Genomic DNA, 22080 nt, shown 5'->3' with positions numbered 1-22080 from the left:
GGACAGCTGCGGCTTATAGTCCAGTGCGGCTTATCTATGAACAAATGTCGTTTTTGCGTTAAATTGAGTAGGTGGTGGCTTATAGTCAGAAAATTACGGTAATGTTTTTGCACCTTCTTGTGAAATAAAGCAGCTTAAGGGCAGCTTTTTGTTGTCTGGACATGTTTCCTTCGTACCTGTTGAATCATTAGGGTATTTTAAATAAATGATGGACATGAATTTACTTTATTAATAATGTATGATGCATTGATAATTGTTATCAGCACCCAATACCGTGCTCAACGTTCAATGATCGAATCGTAGCACCCTGAATAGTAATCGAATCGAATCGTGGGGTGTCTTAGATGGCACACCCTATCTTGTAGGGTGTACAGAAACGGAAATATCACTGTGTGACCAGGTTAGGTTGTCATTTCTCGGGTAACTCTCAACCCAGCTAGCACTTGGGGGTAGCATTGCATCGTAGTAGCACATTTTGAAGGGGGTCATTTGTTCTCACGTGACCGACAGGCAACCCCTGCTGTCACCCAGGAAACCAGAAGCGCCGGCCGCCCTTATTCAATCATGTCAAGAATGCTGGCTGTCACTAAGCTGAGGCTATTTCTGCTGTCTGTCGCCAGTGCCCAGTAGCGCCGAGAACCTGGCGAACACACTTTATTTTGTCTGTATTTTCATTTTTCATCACTCCTTTAAGTGTCCTGTGGTTTGCGCCCCATGTTTTGGTGGTGTGATGTTCTATTTTTTCTCTGTGGTGTTTACTTGTGGAAGGAAAGTTAGGGAAAGGGACTGGAGGTGGGTGGGACCTAATGGGAGCGGGGCTAGAGTGGAAGGAAGAAAAAAACGAGGATCAGTCATCTGGCCAGCTAAAAGAACGACGTATGAGACTACCGCAAAGGAAGGGCTATCGAACGGGACATAGAAATGGCACGTCTGCGTTTGTATTTCGGCTCCAACCGTAGCAACACTGCCCCGGACATACTGGAAGGAGATACAGAAGATCAGCAGAGGGACAGTGATGTAGCTTCGGCACTTCACACTCAACAGGCAGTAGCACCAGGTTCATCTCAGGAGGCAACCGAACAGCCAACTTCTTCAGTGGCGTTTGGCCCGCGGTCAGACCCGCTGCTTAAGCGCAGTTCTTCTATGTTCATACCGCAGCTTGCAGCTTACGCTGAGCCGCGGCCTACGAAAAGCTCCTCCATGCACATTTCTCTTCAGCGCTCTGATGGAGCAAGTAACGGGGATTCCGGTAGCCTCACTGATGATGTTTTGCCACCTTATTATACTCCTCCAGGACCTGTGCCAACGTACGCCGAAGTTTCAGGTCAAGCTGATATTCCGCGACAACCGCCCCCTCCTTACTGCGGCCCAGATTCTCCTAACCAACAAATATTTGTGACTGACCCCAACTTTCCAAGGCGCAGGGTTTTCAGCATCGGTTCAAACGGTCATAACGTGTACAGCAGGACCCACCCAGGTATCAGCGTTAGTGGAATTCGTATCCGGAGGAACTCGACCGATGGTTCTGACGTACAGCATCTACGAATTTTGCCTTACGGTAGTTCTGCTTGGACTGTCCAGCAGCAGTCTCCTGCCTCTAATAGTGGAGGGCAGCGACTCGTCTTTCAGCTTCAGCAAAATCAGAACCGAGATCTGAGCAGGCAGCAGTCAGATTCAAGCCAGGAGGACCACAACAATGTTGGATTTGTTAGATCAACCAGCGGCCGTATTGTCCGTTACCCAAGAATTAAATTGGAACGAGGTTCATCTCCACTTTTGCAGGAGAACGCACCAGAAATTGTAACAGATACTCAGACGGTTTGTTCTGACAACCAACCAGTAGAGGAAAATCTGAGAATAGACTCAAGATCTAATGGATGTACTTTCAAAGTCGGTGGGGACCCCTCTCCAAGGCAGCCCCATCTCAAGATTTACTTCACACCTGGCGGAAGTGGAGATCAAGATGTGATTGACGCAGCAGCAAGTAATCCCAAGGTAAAGATTATTCAAGAAAGTCAGTTGGTGAATGTTTTTTCCTGTTATTTGCAGAAAAAAATACATAATTTTAAATTTGCAGGAGTAGAAAATTTAGCCAGACGTTGGACTCATTGAGACTTGCATCGATTTTCGAGATGCACTCATTAATTTCTGAGTAATATTGGAAGCAGCTTGTGTTTCGCTACATAGGATCAAGGGATGCACTGAAAATAAAATTCTAAGCCGAAAACATTGAACCAGATAATTATGTACACTTTCCCAGATTTGTACTAGCTGTTTCTTCTTCATTCTCCTTTTTGCATCTTTGCATCCTTTAATTTTGTCGCACTTTTTACGCTTTGTATATGTAGCACAGCAAGCTTTACCATTCTCCTTTTTGCATCTTTGCATCCTTTAATTTTGTCGCACTTTTTACGCTTTGTATATGTAGCACAGCAAGCTTTACATGGTAAAACATGCGCTATGTGTGCACCAGTGGCAGATGCTGGTCTTTCAATGAGGGGAAGCTCAAAGTGTGTCTGTCTGTGACTGCGGAGGGGCTCAGTGGCACCCGCTGCTCGGTAGGGAAAGAAACCGTAGTGCCAGAAGTCAAGTCTCCAAATACAAGCAGCTACAATAGAAAAAAACACCAGAAATAAGTTTGATTTTTCGCTAGTCGTTTTTAAGAAAGCAAGTGTCGTTATACAGCGATCCCTCGTTTTTCGCGGTTAATGGGGAGCAGAACTTCCCGTGATTATTAAAAAACACACAAAATAGCGCACCCCGACCCCAAAAATGTATTTGTTCAGATTTAGCATTGGAAAGAGACATATAAGACATGTTTTTCACCCTCAAAAATGTATATATATTTTTTGAATCAATGGTTTTCAAGCCCTTCAAATGTAATCATTATAATAAGTTTACTGTCCCACCAAATTATTTTTAAACAAGAATAAAGTACTGTAGTAGAAAAATGCTTGGCTTTATTAACAAGCGGACATTACAAATAAAATTACAAACTGCTCAGGATCACTTTTAACATGTGCCGTTTATTGCCGCGAACACAACACGTCCGACTGCCTCGAACGCCGCCACACACACGTATATATTCCAGCGCCCGCGTCGGTTTCCCTCCGCCCACGCATGCTCACATAGAGCCTGTCTGTTTCAAGGCAGCACTCGCAACACTTAATTGAGTGAGTCTACTCAAATCCTCTCACTTACACACATTGAGTTGCCACAGCAACTGTTTAACAATGTTTGACGCGTGCGGTGCTTTTGAAGCTCGTGACTCTGGCAAGATTAAACGCAAACATCTGTCAGCATCCTTAACTTTAATAATCAATGCCGCAGTGCCTAACGAACAAAGAGCAGGGAGGGAGGGAGCGAGCGAGAGTGAGACTACGCGATCGACTCGAAACAGCTCATCTGTATTTTTTTTTTTTTTTTTTTAATTGAAAAAAATCCGCGATGGACTGAAGGTGCGAAGTTTCAAGCACGAAGTAGCAGGGATCACTGTATTTTATACCTTGAGGGCAGTCTGTATTGCTTTCACCAGCACTAATTAACTTTGAGGAGGGTGGCAGGAACCCTGCCACACAAAAAAAACTACAAATGCGGTGACTGCTTAACAGCATACATCACTTCCCCCTTTCCCCGTTCATTATAAAGAGGGAAGTTGAAACGAACGCTTTCGCGTGAATTCTGCAAAGATGGCAGAGCAACAAAAGAGACAAACAGTTTTGTCCGAAGAGGAAAAAAAAGAGAAGCTACTAGGATACTCAAGAAGAAACATTGGCCCGGCTTTCACTCACTGGCGTGATGCCTTGACAGTTCAGGTGGGGTAAGGGGGGGTTTAGCCTTTCTAAGCCACACGGTTGCTAACTGTCGTATGCTATTGTTTAACCACAACTGGATTCATTACCTTATTACTATTCATCCTTCACACAGACGCAGGAAACAGAAATGTCGTTTAATCCATATGCAGGCGACCGGGATACTGATTTTTGATTGATTAATGATTTTACAACACAGTGCGGCTGTGCACTGGTCGTCATGAGAAGCGCAGTCTTCCTGAAGGCAAAAAAGTACTACTTTTGACCACCGGTGTCGCTAAAATCGACCAAAACTGAAAAGTTATATGGTGTTGCTTTAAATGTTCCCACACAGTTAAAAATAATTGGGGGTGAGGAACTTTTAAGTGTCAATTGAGTCCAATAATAATTGCTGATAAAAAAAAAAAAAAAAAATTCTCACATACTATTGGTCAAGTATTTTCTGGTAGTGCTATCAACAATTACTCCTGGGTGTATATCAAACTCCCATGTGGCACATTAAAACTATTTAGACCATAAGGACACTCAGATTCCCTTTCTTCGTGTCGTTAAAAAAAAAATGCTCCAATGACTGGAAATGCTTCATACAGTGCCCTCCATAATTATTGGTGTGTTATCAAAGGGGATGCACAAATACGGTTTGGATGCTTGGCTGAAATGACCATCCCAAACAATCCATATGTTGGCTGCCTCTTTTGGCCCTCATCCCTCATGCTGTTGGTCATTGGCGACACCCCCAACCCCGAGTGTAACCTGGCCCAGGGAGGCAGCTGCATGGCTCAACTGTGACCCTTTGATGACTCTGCAATTATAAACCACCGCATACACATACCCACAGCTTAAAATGCTCCCTTGCATTAAAGGACAAAGAAAACAGCCACATTTCCCCCAGGGTGTTGTTGCGCTGGCTGTTTATTGCTGTAACAAAACTGCTAGTTTAATGTGTTACTTTTCGAATGAGCCAGAGGATGACTGGGTCGAGGGTAAAGAGTTATGTACAAAAGTTTTCCCTGAATTCCCATGACAGAATTACCACGTGACACGCAATTCCTAGCTAATACAGAATCCATGATTCACCATTTTGGTTGTTTGGCAATCACAGAGTAGATTTTCCACTTGGTTTATGAAATAAGATATTGTGATGGGGTTGGTCTCCTGCTGTTTGACTGTTGTAAGTATGTATAATTTAGTATTTGGGTGTCTTAAGTTGTGTTTTTGTGGTGTCTGAAGGTTTAGGTGTTTGTGTGTTACAGTCATTGACATAACTGCACAATAAAAATGACAAGTAATGCAGCATGACTCGCCTTTCACCACTGGATTCCTAGTCCGTCAAAAGTGAGTCTTATGCCACACTTGAGGCTGATAAGGCTGGTTATGCCTGCCCAGTTTCCTCTCGACGATATTAGGCAGCTCTTGGGCTCAAATGGGAAATGTGCTTATCTTCTAGAATGTTGGCATAAACTCTGTTGTCTTAAAAAAATCTCTTTACTATTTCCGTAATGTTTTTTTGTTGCAAAGGATGCCAATACTCATTTTCAATACTTCTGCTGGTCACCTTTTGAAGTTGGCCCTCATCAAATGCAAATGTATAGAAAAATTTAGTTTAACTCAATTAATTTAATTAGGGAAAAAAAGCTTAGAATCAAAGTTTGCTGCCTCAAGGATTCGTTTAATTAGAATGGCGTTACATGTAATGGTTTGTTTTGGAAGTGTTTGCATTTAGTTTTATTGATTTGGGTGGATACACTCCCCTCTATTGGCAACAGTGAATATGACATAACTCGTCTAACGGCTGAATTTAACGTTAATTGCTCCCCTGTTAAGGCCAACATAAGGTTGCAAATTTTTATTTGAGCTAATATGTTTGTTTTTGTATTCATAATTTAGTTTAGAAGTATATCTAGAATTTGTTTTTGGGTGTTAATGTTTGAACGATCTTTGAAAAGCTTTGTTAAAAAAAAAAAGTTGGCATTGAATAGCATTCAAGCTAGCGGACTTGGAATGCAAGTTAGCCAATTGTTCATTTTTTGTACTTATTTGATTAATTTATTTTTTACCATTTGAAGCTAAGCTCAGATATTCAAAATTTGGCTTTAAATGCTCTCCCAAAAACCAGACAGTGGCTCACTCAGACTCTCTGACATCTGCTGAGGTGTTTTTGACACCTCTACTTCAATCAAAACACGGTATCTAAATATTGAGGCTGATAAGGCTGGTTATGCCTGCCCGGTTTTGCTCTTGGGAAATAAAAGTGCATTCAGGAATTTTATTTTGTATTCACAATCAATACTCTTTTGAAAGTGCAATCTTATTAGCAAGCCAAAATAAATATTATAATAATTATTATAATAATATAACATGTGTTCCTCTCATTTTACATCTTCTAAAATTTGTTCAAGACATTAAATGTTTGTAATCCGATTACTCGATTAGTCGAGCTAACTAATCAATAGATTAATCGATTACCTAATTGATATCTGCAGCCCCAGAAAAATTATTTCATTTGTTAGTGCAAAAAATTTTTGTTTGTGCTGTTATTGTTTTTGAGGTATTAACAATTCATTTATAGATTAATCTGAGGTCAACCAGGCCCCCATTTTGATTCAAAATGGTTATTTATTGCAAAATGAACCCAAAATGGTTTAAGCTACGTTTGTGCTGCTATTGTTTTTGAGATAATTTTGAGTGATGACGTCACTTGCAACTTTTCCATATCCAACTCCCGCGGCTGACGGAGCGTACCAACTCTCTCAATAACAGAGTCACGTCATCACGCAAAATTAAATTCGGGCTGCCCATTTACTGCAAAATGGACCCGAAGGGGTGCCATTTGTTTGTGCTACGTTTCCGCTAGTTTTTCGAACATCCCTCTGTTATTGAGAGAGTTGGTATGCTCCGTCAGCCGCGACGGAGGAGCTGCAATTGAAGCCATCACTCGAAATTAATATCTCAACATCTATAAAACCATAGCAGCACAAACAAAACTTTTTACAGAGCTGAAGTAGCATCAATGAATGGAACCATTTTTAATTAAAATGGGGGGCTGATTGACCTCAGATTTACCTATAAAAGAATTGTAAATACCGTATTGGCCCGAATATAAGAAGGTGTTTTTTGCATTGAAATAAGACTGAAAAAGAGGGGGTCGTCTTATATTCGCAGTCTAGACATTATACCCATTCACGACACTCGATGGCGCCAGATATCATTGAAGCGATGTTCTGTCATGACAGATCTCACCTATTCTCCCCATTCACGACGCTAGATGGCGCCAGATATCATTGAAGCAAGCGAAGTTCTGTCATGACAGATCTCAGCTACTCTTTTTAGTTTAACCAGTTTGCATGATTTTATTGCAATGTTTTTCCTTATTCAGATTTGTTTCAAGACTACAGTTAAAGTTAGACTTAACTTTGATGGTTAATGCAGTTATTGCAATTTTGTTGTTTTATCACAATAGATTGGTTTATTTACATTTCAAAAACCAGAAGCTATTCATTTAAGAATGTGAGTGCACTTAAGTTTACATATTTAAATGTTCAGATATTAAGATTTGAACGAGGCAAAATAACATGCTTTTTCTCTCAAATATATTGTAATAATCATTTGTTTCGGATGTACTGTAATTATTTTCTGTATAAAAATTAATTTGGCGTTCAAAAAGTCTTCTTTCAAACTTGAGTCTTGAAAAAGAGGGGGCCATCTTATAATCAGGGCCGTCTTATATTCGGGCCAATATGGTACCTTAAAAATGATAGCAGCATAAACAAAATGGGGGTGGTTGACCTCAGATTGACCTATAAAAGATTTGTGAATACCTTAAAAACGATAGCAGCACAAACGTAGCACAAATGATTAACATCAATTTTAAATTTGGGTCTGATTGGGGTGGTGGCAGTTTCACGGAAGTCTGCTGGTCACTTGTGAATCGAGACCAAGCATCGGCAACCCTCAACTTCGGAGCCTTTGATGCGGCTCAGTTTTTAAAGGCAAAAAAAAAAATCTTGGACACACAACAGTATAAAAAAATGACTTTGGCTTCCCTTTAGTAAGCACACCAAGTCGTGCTTTCGTATTTTATATCTTTATTAACAGAACACTCACACTAGGTCATGAATTCACCAACTATGTATATCCACGGTTTCACACGGTTACACGCATAATGGCAGTGACTCTAGAGGTGCCATTAGTGTGAATGGCGCAAAGGCTTGTGGGTACAACTGTCAATTGAAACCGTCACTGTACATAGTGAATTTATGACCCAATAAAGGTGTATAAAAATTCTGCCTTGTTCTTCTTGCTGAAGAGTTATCGTCCGAAAATAAGGTACAGTGCCCTTCCATAATTATAGGCACCCCTGGTTAAGATGTGTTTTTTAGCTTCTAATAATTTTTTTTCCTAAATATTATGGGACCTTAATGGAAAAAAGGGAAAAATCCAACCTTCAATACAAGTGCATTTATTCATTGGGGGAAAAAATCCCACATAAAGAAAAAATTATTTGACATCAAATAATGTGTGTCACAATTATTAGCACCCCTGGTGTTAATACTTTGTACAACCCCCTTTTGCCAACAAAACAGCACCTAATCTTCTCCTATGATGTTTCACAAGATGGGAAAAGACAGAAAGAGGGATCTTCAGCCATTCCTCTTTGAAGAATCTCTCTAAATCATCCAGAGACCTTGGTCCTCTTCTCTGTACTCTCTTCTTCAGCTCAACCCACAGGTTTTCAATGGGGTTGAGGTCTGGGAACTGAGATGGCCATGGGAGGAGCTTGATTTTGTGTCTGGTGAACCATTTCTGTGTAGATTTGGCCAAATGTTCAGGGTGATTGTCTTGCTGAAAGACCCAGTGACGACCCATCTTCAGCTTTCGGGCAGAGGGCAACAGATTTTGATTCAAAATGTCCTGGTATTTCAAAGCATTCATGATGCCATGCACCCTAACAAGGTTCCCAGGGCCTTTGGAAGCGAAATAGCCCCACAGCATCACTGACCCACCCCCATACTTCACAGTGGGTATGAGGTGCTGTCTACACGCCAACAAGCTGTTTGGGAGGCATGCACGGAGAAAACCTTTCCTCAAAGTCATAAACGCAAACGTCTAGAGTTCACCAAGCGGTATTGGGGCTTCAACTAGGACCGTGTGCTTTGGTCAGATGAGACCAAGATTGAGCTTTTTGGCAACAAACACTCTAAGTGGGTCTGGCGTGCCACGAAAGATGCGCATGCTGAAAAGCACCTCATACCCACTTTGAAGAAGCTCCTCCCATGGCCATCTCAGTCCCCAGACCTCAACCCCATTGACAACCTGTGGGGTGAGCTGAAGAGGAGAGGACCAAGGTCTCTGGATGATTTAGAGAGATGCTGCAAAGAGGAATGGCTGAAGATCCCTCTTTCTGTCTTTTCCCATCTTGTGAAACATCATAGGAGAAGATTAGGTGCTGTTTTGTTGGCAAAAGGGTGTTGTACAAAGTATTAACACCAGGGGTGCTAATAATTGTGACACACATTATTTGATGTCAAATAATTTTTTCTTTATGTGGGATTTTTCCCCCACTGAATAAATGCACTTGTATTGAAGGTTGGATTTTTCTCTTTTTTTCCATTAAGGTCCCATATTATTTAGAAAAAATAAATTATTAGAAGCTAAAAAGCACATCTTAACCAGGGGTGCCAATAATTATGGAGGGCACTGTATGTAAAGACGACAAAATTGCTTCAAACAATCTCGTCGCTAACCCGTAGTTAAAAGCTCTTGCTGTTAACACAGGCAGTCTGATGAATAATCGGAACGGATTTTCAATCATCTTTCTATATGGTTAAAGGCTCCAAAATCCAGCTTTCCACACCTATGACATCTACCATCTAAATCAATTATTTCCAATACAGGCCTCTTCCAAGAATGGGCTTTTCCACATCGGACAGGTAATCTTTGCCCCCTTTCAAGAGGGGGCGAGTGTTGTGCAGCGCAATCATTCGCCTTTATTCCCTTTTTTCCTTTTCTAGTCTGCGTTAATTACGGCAAAGGGATGGACAAATTTACAGGTTTCCTTTCATTTGACTCACAAACCTTCTACCCTGGTTTTATTCCTGATGTTGTCGCATCATCAATCCTCACCCTCTGTCTGGCTAATGTGGCTTTTGTGTTGCAGTTTTATATTTCTCTGGGTTCATGGGCTTTCTGATTCCAAAGCTTACAATGAGCGTTTATCTTGCACAAATGTAGAAACTCTGGTCTTTGGCAGAATGTTGTCACATGATGCTGTTTTGCAGCAGTATCAGACGCTCATAAATTATGGTTATTTCTGGATTTGACTTGAAATCAATACCTTTCTCTTGGTTTTTGGCAAATTGTTGCTGTTTTAAAATCCTTGGCAATACTGCCACACCTCAACACTCACTGTGTTTTTTCCCTTGTTTCTCCTTGTTGGAATTATTTTTGGGGTCCCTAACAATTGACTACTACTCTGATTCTTTTTTTTACTTGTATTTTTTTGTTGTTGTTCTTTTCTAGACCAGAGATGATTTCCTGGGACAAGTGGATGTTCCTCTTAGTCATTTGCCGGTGAGTCAACTTTGTCTTTACTTGGATTTAAACATAAGGTCAAGGTCAAACAGTTCTGATGTTTATGCATCAGTGTAGTGTTGAAAGCAGCTACGCTCGGAGTAAGAAAAAACAAAATATTTCGTCGACGAACGTTTTTTTTTATGATGATGACCTGACGATAATGAGCTAAAAACCTGGCGTAGGAGACGAGAACATACCGAGACAAATGCCAGTTTTCGTCTGACTAGGCGAAAATGCGACATCATTTTTCCCATATGTTCACGATGCTTGACGTTTTCGTACTGTTCGTGGAGTACGTCGGCCTGCATTGTAGCAGTGTTTTGGCCGTGTCACTTATCTGAGATGTGCTGCACCTCTCCTCACCGGAGTTTAGGATATGTTTCAAGCTAGGCTGAGCTCAGTCTTGCTTAAACATGTGGTAAGATTTGTTTTTATCTCTTGGCAAGAGAGAATATGCAGTGTTGCTTTAGCCCAGGGGTGCCAAATCCCGGTCCTCGAGAGCCCCTATCCAGCTTGTTTTCCGTGTCTCCCTCCTTTAACTCACCTCAATCAAATGATCAGTTCATCAGCAAGCTCTGCAGCAGCCTGACAACGATCCTGATAAGTTGATTCAGGTGCGTTAAAGGAGGGAGACACGGAAAACAAGCTGGATAGGGGCTCTCGAGGACCGGGATCGGGCACCCCTGCTTTAGCCTTTAGAGGTCTGTGCTGAGGAATCCTTAGACACTAAATGTGACTCGTAGTGTTAGCATAGTATTTGCGTTAGCATTAGCATCAACTTTAGCGTGGCTACTCTTCCGAGCACCCTCTTAAACACTCGGACAGCTTTAAAAAAAAATTTTTACATACAGTTTGTGGCTTCTAGGTGGGTATAATTGAAAATAATGTACTGCTCTCTTGCTGAGTGTGTATAATCATCACAAAGTTGGCATTGTCCTTGTAGAAGCCTGCAACATATGCTCGTATACCAATATTCATCCGAAATTGTTGAAAAACTTTATTTCTGGACTAAAACTTTTGAATTTTATAACCGAAAACATTTTGAGTAACTGTAGACTAAAACTAGACGCAGGCTAACACATTTTGAAATGACCACAATACGACTAATTGATATTTTTGTCCAAAAGACTAAGACTAATACAAAAATTTAAACGGATCCCAAAAACAACATGTTGTCAATCAATTGTGAAGCGGAAAAAGTCATTCATTTGCTGCCATCCCTCCTAACTCAAACGGATTGGACGTCTATGGCGGTCAGTGGCAGCAATTGAGTTCACAGAGACACTATTCACGCGGAAGTTTTTGGTAGCAACTTCCTTCCAGGTACCTTTAATGTTGTTGTTTTTTAACAGACACCTTTTTACAAAGATATATCGATTCTTGGCAGGAGCAAATCAATTTTGGAGACCACGATATATCACCATTACGATACATTGTCCCAGTGTTGTTTTTGGCAGCCTTTTAAATTTTCGTCTTTTGGACGATAAATCTTAGTCATATTTTAGTCATTTCAAAATGTGTTTGCCCTCGTCTAGTTATAGTTGACATTTACTCAATATTTTGAGCTGTAAAATTCAAACGTTTTACACCAAAAATAAACAAATAGCTAAAGATTTCCCAACTATTTCGAATGAACATTGACAGACGAGCACATATTGTAGCATCTACAAATCTATCGCAAACACATTTAGCAGGAAAACAGTACCCTATTTTTCAGACTATAAGTCGCACCGGAATATAAGTCGCATTTTAGGGGGAAATTTACTTCATAAAATCCAACACATAGAACGGATATGTCATCTTGAAAGGCAATTTAAAATAAAAATATAATAGAGAACAACATACTGAATGAATGTACAGTATGATAATGTTACACGATGCATGAACAATGAAATGCGAACGTGGCCGGTATGCCGAGGTAACATAGCTATTAAGAGTTATTCAGATAACTATAGCATAAAGAACATGCTAACAAATTTACCAAACCGTCAGTGTCACTCAAAAACACCAAAATAACATGATGATGATATAATAATGTTTTAATAATTTCACACATAAGTCGCTCCAGAGTATAAGTCACACCCCCAACCAAATTATGAAAAAAAACATATAGTCCTAATAATACTGTATATTCAATTAATTATACCCACCTGGATGCCAAGAACTGTATTTAAAATAAAAAAAAAGTCCGAAAATTTAAGAAGACGCTAATGCTAATGCTACAAGTTACATTTAGTGTGTGATGATCACTCAGCACAGACCTTTAAAGGCTAAAGCATTGCATATTCTCTCTTGACAAGATAAGAAACACATTGTGTGTGTCTCAAAACAAGCAATGGGGAGACCGGAGAGGACATTAGTGAGTTTAGGGGGTGAAGGGGGCGTGCAGCACATCACATGAGTGACACAACCAGACACTGCTACGATGCGGGCTAACTACATAAAAAATGTCACACATTGTGAACATCGGACAGAAACTAAAGCACATTTTCGTCTCGTCAGACGAAAACGGGGATTTTTCTCGTTATGATTTATTTTCCCGAGACATGTTTTAAACTCGTTGTCGTCTCCTCATCGTCATAAATTTTAAAAAATTTTTGTTTAGTCATCGATGACGAAAGCACTGATTGTCACACCCCTAATTTTAGCATGCTAAACGGCTCTAGTCAAACTTGAGCATCTCGTCTAAATTTAAATTTAACACGGGGAATCCCATTTAGTCGACTCACATGTTTATATCATCGTAAAATCTAATATTAATACATTTAGTTCCATTGGATTAAAAATAAATTCTTAATCTTGAATGATGTTAGGATAGGATCATGTTTTAACACTCTGTATGTGGCTCCCTTTTGCTGAGTGAACTATTAACTGTTATAGGTTAGTAGATGAGCCGTGTATGCCTACATACTTATTCACAAGGGTGTTGTAAAGATCATCTTTATTTCTTTTTGCCACACCTGTTTCTGCTGTTGACTGAAAACAGTGGGGCAGACTGCTGAGAATTACAAAAAAAGCATATCTGTTTTTCCAATGGGTAACCGGAGAAGCGTTGCACAACCCGGTTCCAGTGTGACGCAATCGAGAGCCGTGACTCGAGTATGATGCCTGTCAAAATAAAGTGCTTCCTCTTAATTAATTTGCAGACAGAGGACCCCGCCATGGAGCGCCCCTACACGTTTAAAGACTTCCTATTGCGGCCTAGAAGGTTGGTACCATTCTGATTAGACAATCTGAATATCTGTGAAGTTGCCCCCCCATCGGTAGCAAATTTATATAAAAAATGATGTCAATCGTTTGTGCTACGTTTGTGCTGTAAAGAGTTTCATTTGTGCTGCTATTGTTTTTGAGATACTTATAATTCTTTTATTGGTCAATCTGAGGTCAACCAGCCCCCCCGACCCCTTTTTGATTGAATTTTTTGGGGGGGGAACAACACTTTTTTTTAATCATTGGGTTATTGGCCCCTACAGGGCCGTTCCTGACCAATTTGGTACCCTAGGCAACGAATTTGTTGGTGCCCCTCATAGCTATTTTCACCACACATATTTAAACACACTGGAAAAACCACATAACGTTTTAATTTATTATATAAAAAAGACAACGATGAGCAAATGCAGAAATTAAAAGACAAAATGCCCTAACGTTCAAAAACAGTTAAAAAACAAACATAAATAAAACAATTACAAATGTTATTACTAGGGTTGTTCCGATCATGTTTTTTGCTCCGATCCGATCCCGATCATTTTAGTTTGAGTATCTGCCGATCCCGATATTTCCCGATCCGATTGCTTTTTTTTGCTCCCGATTCAATTCCAATCATTCCCGATAATTTCTCCCGATCATATACATTTTGGCAATGCATTAAGAAAAAAATGAATAAAACTCGGACGAATATATACATTCAACATACAGTACATAAGTACTGTATTTGTTTATTATGACAATAAATCCTCAAGATGGCATTTACATTATTAACATTCTTTCTGTGAGAGGGATCCACAGATAGAAAGACTTGTGACTTTGTATATTGTGACTAAATATTGCCATCTAGTGTATTTGTTGAGCTTTCAGTAAATGATACTGTAGCCATGGCCGAATGCATGATGGGAAGTGGAACCATGACTGTGCGTCGTGCTACCAATTGATATATCTTCTCTGCGTTGGCAAATAACATAAGGTGTTAAGAAACAGATCAAGTGCTACCTTGCTTCCCCACATTACTTCCCATGATATTTCTAATCGTAGGGAGAGGGATTGTAAGGCTTTAGTCAATTAAAAAAAGGCTCCAAAGACTGCCAAATTTCACTCTACTCATGTTACGCAGCCTTTTATCTCTCTATATAGGTAAAACGGCGCCATTACAGATTGGGCGCGACAATGCGTGAGTGGGTCGTGCAGCGCATGCATTAATTGCGTTAAATATTTTAACATGATACATTAAAAAAAAAAAAAAAAAAATACTGCCGTTATTGGGATAAATTTGATAACCCTACCTTAAGCCTAAACTAAAGACTCTTGGTGAGTGTAACATATTATGTCTGTAACGTTAAATACAATTAGAAAATGATTTAATTTAAAAAGATATATATATATTTTAAAAAGGCACGGCCGATATTTTTTTGCCGATTCCGATACTTTGAAAAAGATGTGATGGGACGGGACATGTCTAGTTATTACAATATAATTAACACCCACCCGCACAAACATATATAAAGACACACAGAACACTTTAAAATGCAACTTTTTTTTTTTTTTTTTACCTTGACCTATAACCTTACTTGCCGTGGCTTCACTGATGCAAAAGCATCTATATTGCCCTGTCGTATGACAGCTGTTTTGGAAGGTGCACTTCTTTCTCCACTGGCAGTTTTTGTGTGCTGATAAATTGGCTGTAAAAGATGGCTCGGGATTAACAGAGGTGGAAGGAAAATATTTCAGAAGAGCATCTACAAAGAGAAGAAAGTGTAATGTTACATTATATTAGTCAACTAGCTGTTGATTGTGAAACCAGCATGACATAACCATAATAGCGCCTAAATTCTTGCAGCCTACTGTACCTGGATCTGGCTACTATCTTTGATGGGTAGTTAAAAGAAAATAAATTCTTGAAGCACTGCAACTACACAGGACTATCCAATAATAATGAATTAAATAAATTGGCAGTGTATCAAATACTTGTTCTCCCCACTGCCAATGGGAAAACCCATTGACAGTGTATCAAATACTTGTTCTCCCCACTGTATATGATAGCAAACAAACATAAATTAAATATTTTTTTACATGGAAGGGATTGCCATTTTAATGAATTAATGACATTTAATAACAAATGTTTTCATTTAAATCCTTGGAACCCCTACCACAGAACTGTGAAATTATTAATTGCATATTTAATGGTGTATTTCTTTAATTAACCTTGGCACTTTTAGGCAAGGCAAATTTATTTGAAAGCACAATTTAACACAAGGTATAAAAGTGGTTCACATCACATGAAAATCAGCAAGACACTTTTAGTCCCACATGCACTTTGTCCAACTTTCTTTAAAGTGGGAGGGGGAGTAAATTTAACTGAAACTAATCAACAGCTGGCTGAATACTGAAAATACTTCTAAAACAACAATTTGGCTAATGATACTATGTAATTTAGCTTTAGCAGTATGTCACATAAACTATGTGAATAACCGCTAGCCTGCAGTTGCGCTAAGTCTACGTGTTTCCCTATGAAAGAAGCTTTTTTCATCACAACAAACCTCTTTTTTTTCACGTCTATGTTCCTTCCTTTTTCTTCTAAAATGTGACTTTTGTCTTTTCATGATGTCGACTCGTCACCGCAAGATCGCTCAATTACGGAGGATAAAAATAGCGCCTTCAGGTAGCTCGCTGGTCTGCAGGAGGGAGAGGGGGGCGTGTGAGACTAGTGTGTGTGGTGAAATTATCGCATCACAGGAAACAGTGAAATGGGCAGAAGGCACACTAGAAAAATGATTTCATTATTATTTAAAGACTTATTACGATATGTTTTGTTGCTCTTTTGTTTTATTGTCGTTTATAATTTTTTGAATACTGCGATCATCAAATATTATTTGAACATTTTTCTTGACGCCCTTTTGGACGCTGCGGCGCCCCTAGGCATTTGCCTAGCTCACCTTATGGACGGCAAGGGTCTGCAACTACTAATAATCGCTGTCGGTCCTCAAAAACTCATATCAGTCGATCGCTTATATCATCTTTTCGATATATTGTCCCACCCTTAGTTATTTAGTAGTTAATTCCTTCTTATTGTTATTCCCAAGTCACAAGTCCAGGGTGAAAGGTTACCTGCGCCTGAAAATGGCTTACCTGCCCAAACAAGGAGGACATGAGGACGAAGCTGGGGACATGAGGGAGGAGGCAGAGGTAAGATCAGCCTGTAGAAGAAGCTATTTTTTGTGTGGTGCAATAAACAGCTAAGCTGGCGGCCTCTACTTGCAAATTCTTTAATTCAATCAATTAATAACAACATGACAAAACTTGACAAAACAAAACATAGAACAATAACACATAGTGATATACACATACTGATCTCATCAACAGTCATCAAAACAAACATTCCTTTGGCTAAATTACCTCCCATTAAGTAATAAAAAGTAAGGACAGGAAAGAACTGATTTTGCACACATCTCAAAGAAGGTCATAAACTACTCAGGCCTTCTTGTCACAAACTAAATAATACTGTAGGTAAATGACGTAATAGTCATAATTCAGAAAAAACAAGCACTTTTCATCCTTTAGCTGTCAATTGAGTTGAGTTTATCACCGGTATACTTCCAATTTATTTGAAGTGGGAGGGTGGCAGCAGATGAACAGTTGTTCATTCGCAGCCACCACTCCCACTTCAAAATGGATTGGACGTCTATAGCTCTCAATGGCAACCAATGAATTTTATTTCAGGTCATTTACTGTTGATTTTCAGCGGTGTTGTTTTGTTTTGGGGCTGGGGGGCATGTAGGAGGCGCAGCACGTCACATGAGTGATACAACCAAACACTGCTAAAATGCGTGCTAACTACACATGCGATAAGAAAATATAACACATTGTGAACTTATGACATAACTGGCAAATTTTTGTCTCATCTCGTTTTATTCTCCGAAGACAAGTTTTTAAGCTAGTCATCATGATGAAAAATTAGTTCGTTGACGAAATATTTTTGTTATTGTCATTTTGATGAAAACAACACTAATGTTCAGTCACTCCCTGTTGATTTTGGGGAATTTCTGGGCCACTTCATGTTGATTTTGGGTTACAGAACAGGAAGTGACCTGGGAATCTCCCCAAATGAATAGGCAGTGGCTCAAACTCAACGACAGGTGATCTGTAAACGCCCTCATATGAACAGAACATGTCCTGTAGATGCTCTGAAAAATCAAAAGACTGGCTGTGAATGCTCTGGTTTTGAACGTTCATTCGCCCCTTCCAGTCTAAATGGATTGGGCGTCTAGCTGGGTCGATGGCAGCCATTGAGGTAACAGTGACACTATTCTAATGGAAGATTTTGGTTGTGACTAGAAGGTTCCTTTTTTATTTAAAAAATACAGTGATACCTTTTTAAAAGGATATATTGATTCTTGGCAGGAGGGTATCGATAACCTTTTGGGGTACAAATTATACCGACACCAGTTCAATATATTGCCACACACTTAGTCTTATCACTAGCATGCTGCCCCCTTGTACCACTTATGAAGCTGTTCAAAATTAACAATTTATATTGCTAATTTAAGACACATGGAATGTATTATAAATGTATTATACACCACGTTGTTATTAAAGAATACTTTAGATTTGTCCTATATTTTCAGGTAGCCGATAATATCTGCTGTAAAAGCATTTTAAAATTATCTCGGATAGTATCGACATCAGTTTTTCATTAACGGTTTTGGACCATCATCTTGTGTTGCCTTCAATGTGAATGTAGAAGCCTGCCTTTGTACAAGGGTCGGGTCACAGCTTAGCACAGCAGTTATTCTTATCAGCCATAAGATTTCTCCAAACTAAGATGCTTGGGATTTGTTAAGTGAACAGACTATTTGCATTCGTGGTGCAAAAATTAAATGAACAATACATGAAAAATAATGAATATGTTAAGTCCACGACCGCATATATCGTTATCGGGATACGTTATTGGTTAAAAAGTCCTTATCGGACAACTCAGATTTGAGTAGTTTTATTTCAGTGAGTTCTTGACATTTTATAAGCGAGTAACTTCAGCGGAATTTGCTTTTTCCAGAGAACAACATCTAATTGACCAATTGACCTTCCGGATGTTTCATCCGCATGTTAAAAAAATGATATGCGTATTTCCTTTGATTTCAGGGTTGGGATGAGTCGGCGGATTCAGGCTCGCAGCGACCGCAGCAACTTCTCCCACCGTTGCCTCCTGGTTGGGAAGAAAAAGTGGACAACCTGGGACGTACCTACTACGTCAACCACAACAACCGATCCACGCAGTGGAAACGGCCTTCCAACATGTACTCTTCTACTACTTCTTCATGTGTGCAGTGCATGACCTTCATCAGTACGATTTCTAAAAGTAACCGCAATCCCTCTTTTTCGTCTTCAGGGATATGATTTCGGAAACGGAGAGTGACAATCGCCAACGTCAGATCCACCAGGAAGCACATCGCGTCTTCCGTTCGAGACGCCACATCAGCGAGGACCTGGAAAATGAGCACATGGAGCCACGTGATGTTATAGACACTGTGAGGAACACTATACATATACAAACACCACTAAATAGAATGTTTTAAGGATAGGATTTGGATATTTAACTCCAAATCACACTCCACCTCAATAGAGATCATTCGGTTGGAAGTGTTATTATTCTGTCATGGTTAAATCTTCTTTGTTTTTAGTCCTGGGAACTGATCACAGAGGAAGACCCTAATGACAGCCTCGCCCAGTCCCATCCTGGCACATCCTCCATGCTCACCCCACAGCCCCCGCCGACGCCCGTCTCCCAGGAGTTCGCCGACGATTTAAGCTTGAGGCTGTCGTTCACCCCCGACGCCAACGGCGAAGTTCCCGGTCCTAGCTCGGTTCTGGTGAGATTTTTTTTTTTTTTTTAAGGGGCACCGTTAAATTCAAATGTCACTGGGAACAAAACAGCACGCGAGTAGGTTTTTTGGAGGGTAAGAAAAACAACAGCAACCACCACCTTTAGACACCAAATAAAGATACACACTTAATCTGTTCCGGAGTGGCTTTCATATCATATTTTTGTATACCGTAATTTTCTGGCTGTGCAGTGGGGAGAACAAGTATTTGATACACTGCCAATGAGTTTTCGGCAGTTTTCACTGCCAATACTTGTTCTTCCCACCAGAGGTTGCGCTAGACTTTTTCGTTGTCTGTCATTTTGACTGACAGGGTCATAAAAATCCGGTCATAATCTATTTTTACCCGTCACTTAAATTTTAAAAATGATAATAATGACAATTCAATAGCAGTATTGGTCAAAAGCGGTGCGTTACTTACTCAACTCTGAATAAACTGAAGAAACTACCAGCCATGTTGTGTCTACTCTCTGCTCTGTTGATTTGTCATCAAAGACTCTGGGTGCGTTCAGGTTTGAGAATAGCGCATGTACTTCTGACTCCAAGCTGTTTGTCCCTGCTCATTCAATTAGGCTACGTTCATACTACAGGTCTTAATGCACAAATCCGATTTTTTTGTCATATCTGTTTTTTTGGCGTGCCCGTTCAGACTGCTTTTGTCCATTGAGACCATTTAAGTATTACGCATGCGCTTTAATTCGCAGTCTGACACGCGCCGGTGCGCAGAAGCATCAAAACAAATGACAAGTCATCCGTCATTCCAGGGATATCATATTTTGCTTTTCAAAAGGAGGAGAAAAATAACAGACATAAATAATCCCTGTTTAGGCTTATATTCACAGTTTATATGGATCGATAGCATGCACGCAATGTCCGTGCATGTCACACACACATACGGGCAGTTTTCCCCGACTCTCCAAGACGGGCTGCAGGCAGACCCCTCTCCCGACTCTCGGCCGTGTAGGAAATGTTGAAATATAGCTCACATAGAGCAGAGAGAAAACCGATCATTCTCATGCTTATCCTCAACCCATTTTTATTTTTTTATGACTGTTGTCAAGCCCGGCCCTTCCCCAAAAGCTGTGTTCACTGCAAGCTAGGCGCTAATAACGCACAGCTGAAATCGGATTTGGGACACTGGACGGTACAGACCGCCGCGACAGTCTGGAAAAATGAACCACATACAAAAATGACCCAGATCGGATTTGAAATGGTCCACTTCTATGCGACTTGTCCCGTTCAGACCGTCAAGTTAATGCCTGACTCGAGTCGGAAAAACACGAAAAAATTGGATTCGTGCATTAAGACCTGTAGAATGAACATAGCCTTAGACAATGCTCTCCTTCCTAACGTTTCCGTGTTTGCTACACTTGAATGCTAGTTCGGACATTTTTCCGAGTAAGGCCAACAACGTCATGCATCAAGAGAGACAATAGCTAATTAATATGCTCATTGCCATCCTGTGGTCTGGGGTGTGAATTGCAACCTGTCAAAATGACGGATGGACTTCAGTTTTTTCCGTCACCGTTTTAAAAAACCTGTCAACGACGGAAAATATTCGGTTAACGCGACCCCTGCTTCCCACTGTACATCCACCAAATTTGACACGAAAACAGCATTTGTTTATAGATAAGCCGCACTGGACTATAAGCTGCAGCTTTCCTCACTGTATTATGGGATATTTACACCAAAAGATATTAACCCGTAACACTTTATTTGACAGCAGCATCATACGACTGTCAGGAAACCAAATGAACCACCATTAATCTTGAACCAATTGGCTGCAAAGCTTCATTGCATCAAGAAGCTTCATTTACCCATCACTGCTCCTCTGGGGGAGAAAGTCAAACCTCTGCTGCCACCTAGTGTCAACACTGTTGTTGTCCAACATGCCTCCTAGCATGCATTGCAGCACTACAGATGTAAATAACAATGAAAATTCATGTTCTGTGGTAATTATTTCTTCAGTTCCAGTTGTTCCATTAATTGCTATTTATGGTATTTGGTTATAGTTTATTTGACAGTGGTGCTATAAGACTGTCATTAGACAATCATAATTATGACATGACCCTGTCATGAGCATTGATGAATGCTTATAAGAGATGTCATATCGTGTCATCCGGCAAATTATCTCACTTTTTAATGGATGTAAAAGATCCGAACTGGACATAAATGGAGTAAGTGTGGATGTAAAAGATCTGAACTGGACATAAATGAAGTTAGTGACATAATTTGCTGGATGACATTTAATGACCTCTGTCATAAGCATTCAGTAATGCCCATGATAGTGTCATGTCATAATTATGACAGTCTTTTGACGCCGCTGTCAAATAAAGTCTTACTTATTAACCCAAATAAATCAACAAATAAGCCGCACTGGACTATAAGCCGCAGGATTCAAAATAAAGGTAAAAAAGTTGCAGTTTATAGTCAGAAAATTACAGTAATGAATTGCGTTTTACATGTAAATCACATAATGCATCCCAAGCTCTACGAAAACACCACATTAAATTTTCTGTCATGTCCTTACATTGGCAAATGGGGGATTCTGTTAATGCGAGATGCTCGAGGCACTTGGACACGCCAAGCAAGAGAAAGAGAGAGGC

General features: G+C 40.0%; 1 protein-coding gene across 7 annotated transcripts in view; it reads left to right on the top strand.

The window, feature by feature from the left end:
* The window catches only part of nedd4l (NEDD4 like E3 ubiquitin protein ligase), a 109309-nt gene that overhangs the window by 34456 nt on the left and 52773 nt on the right, over positions 1–22080 (top strand). For 4 of the 7 annotated variants that reach the window (XM_057818845.1, XM_057818844.1, XM_057818846.1 and 1 more), the window contains exons 1-7: positions 822–1995; positions 10332–10382; positions 13532–13593; positions 16679–16781; positions 18735–18889; positions 18982–19120; positions 19274–19462. In XM_057818845.1, coding sequence (XP_057674828.1) covers positions 922–1995; positions 10332–10382; positions 13532–13593; positions 16679–16781; positions 18735–18889; positions 18982–19120; positions 19274–19462 — 1773 coding nt within the window. In that variant the 5' untranslated portion in view covers positions 822–921. Of the gene's footprint in view, positions 1–821; positions 1996–9706; positions 9743–9823; positions 9863–10331; positions 10383–13531; positions 13594–16678; positions 16782–18734; positions 18890–18981; positions 19121–19273; positions 19463–22080 lie in introns of those variants that run through there. The other 3 variants (XM_057818847.1, XM_057818848.1, XM_057818849.1) reach the window with 3 other exon arrangements.

This window comes from Corythoichthys intestinalis, chromosome 17, assembly GCF_030265065.1.
Source record: "Corythoichthys intestinalis isolate RoL2023-P3 chromosome 17, ASM3026506v1, whole genome shotgun sequence".
NCBI classification, from domain to species: Eukaryota; Metazoa; Chordata; class Actinopteri; order Syngnathiformes; family Syngnathidae; genus Corythoichthys; species Corythoichthys intestinalis.
The sequence above is the reverse complement of the archived record's forward strand: the minus strand, read 5'-3'. Positions and strand labels throughout refer to the sequence as shown.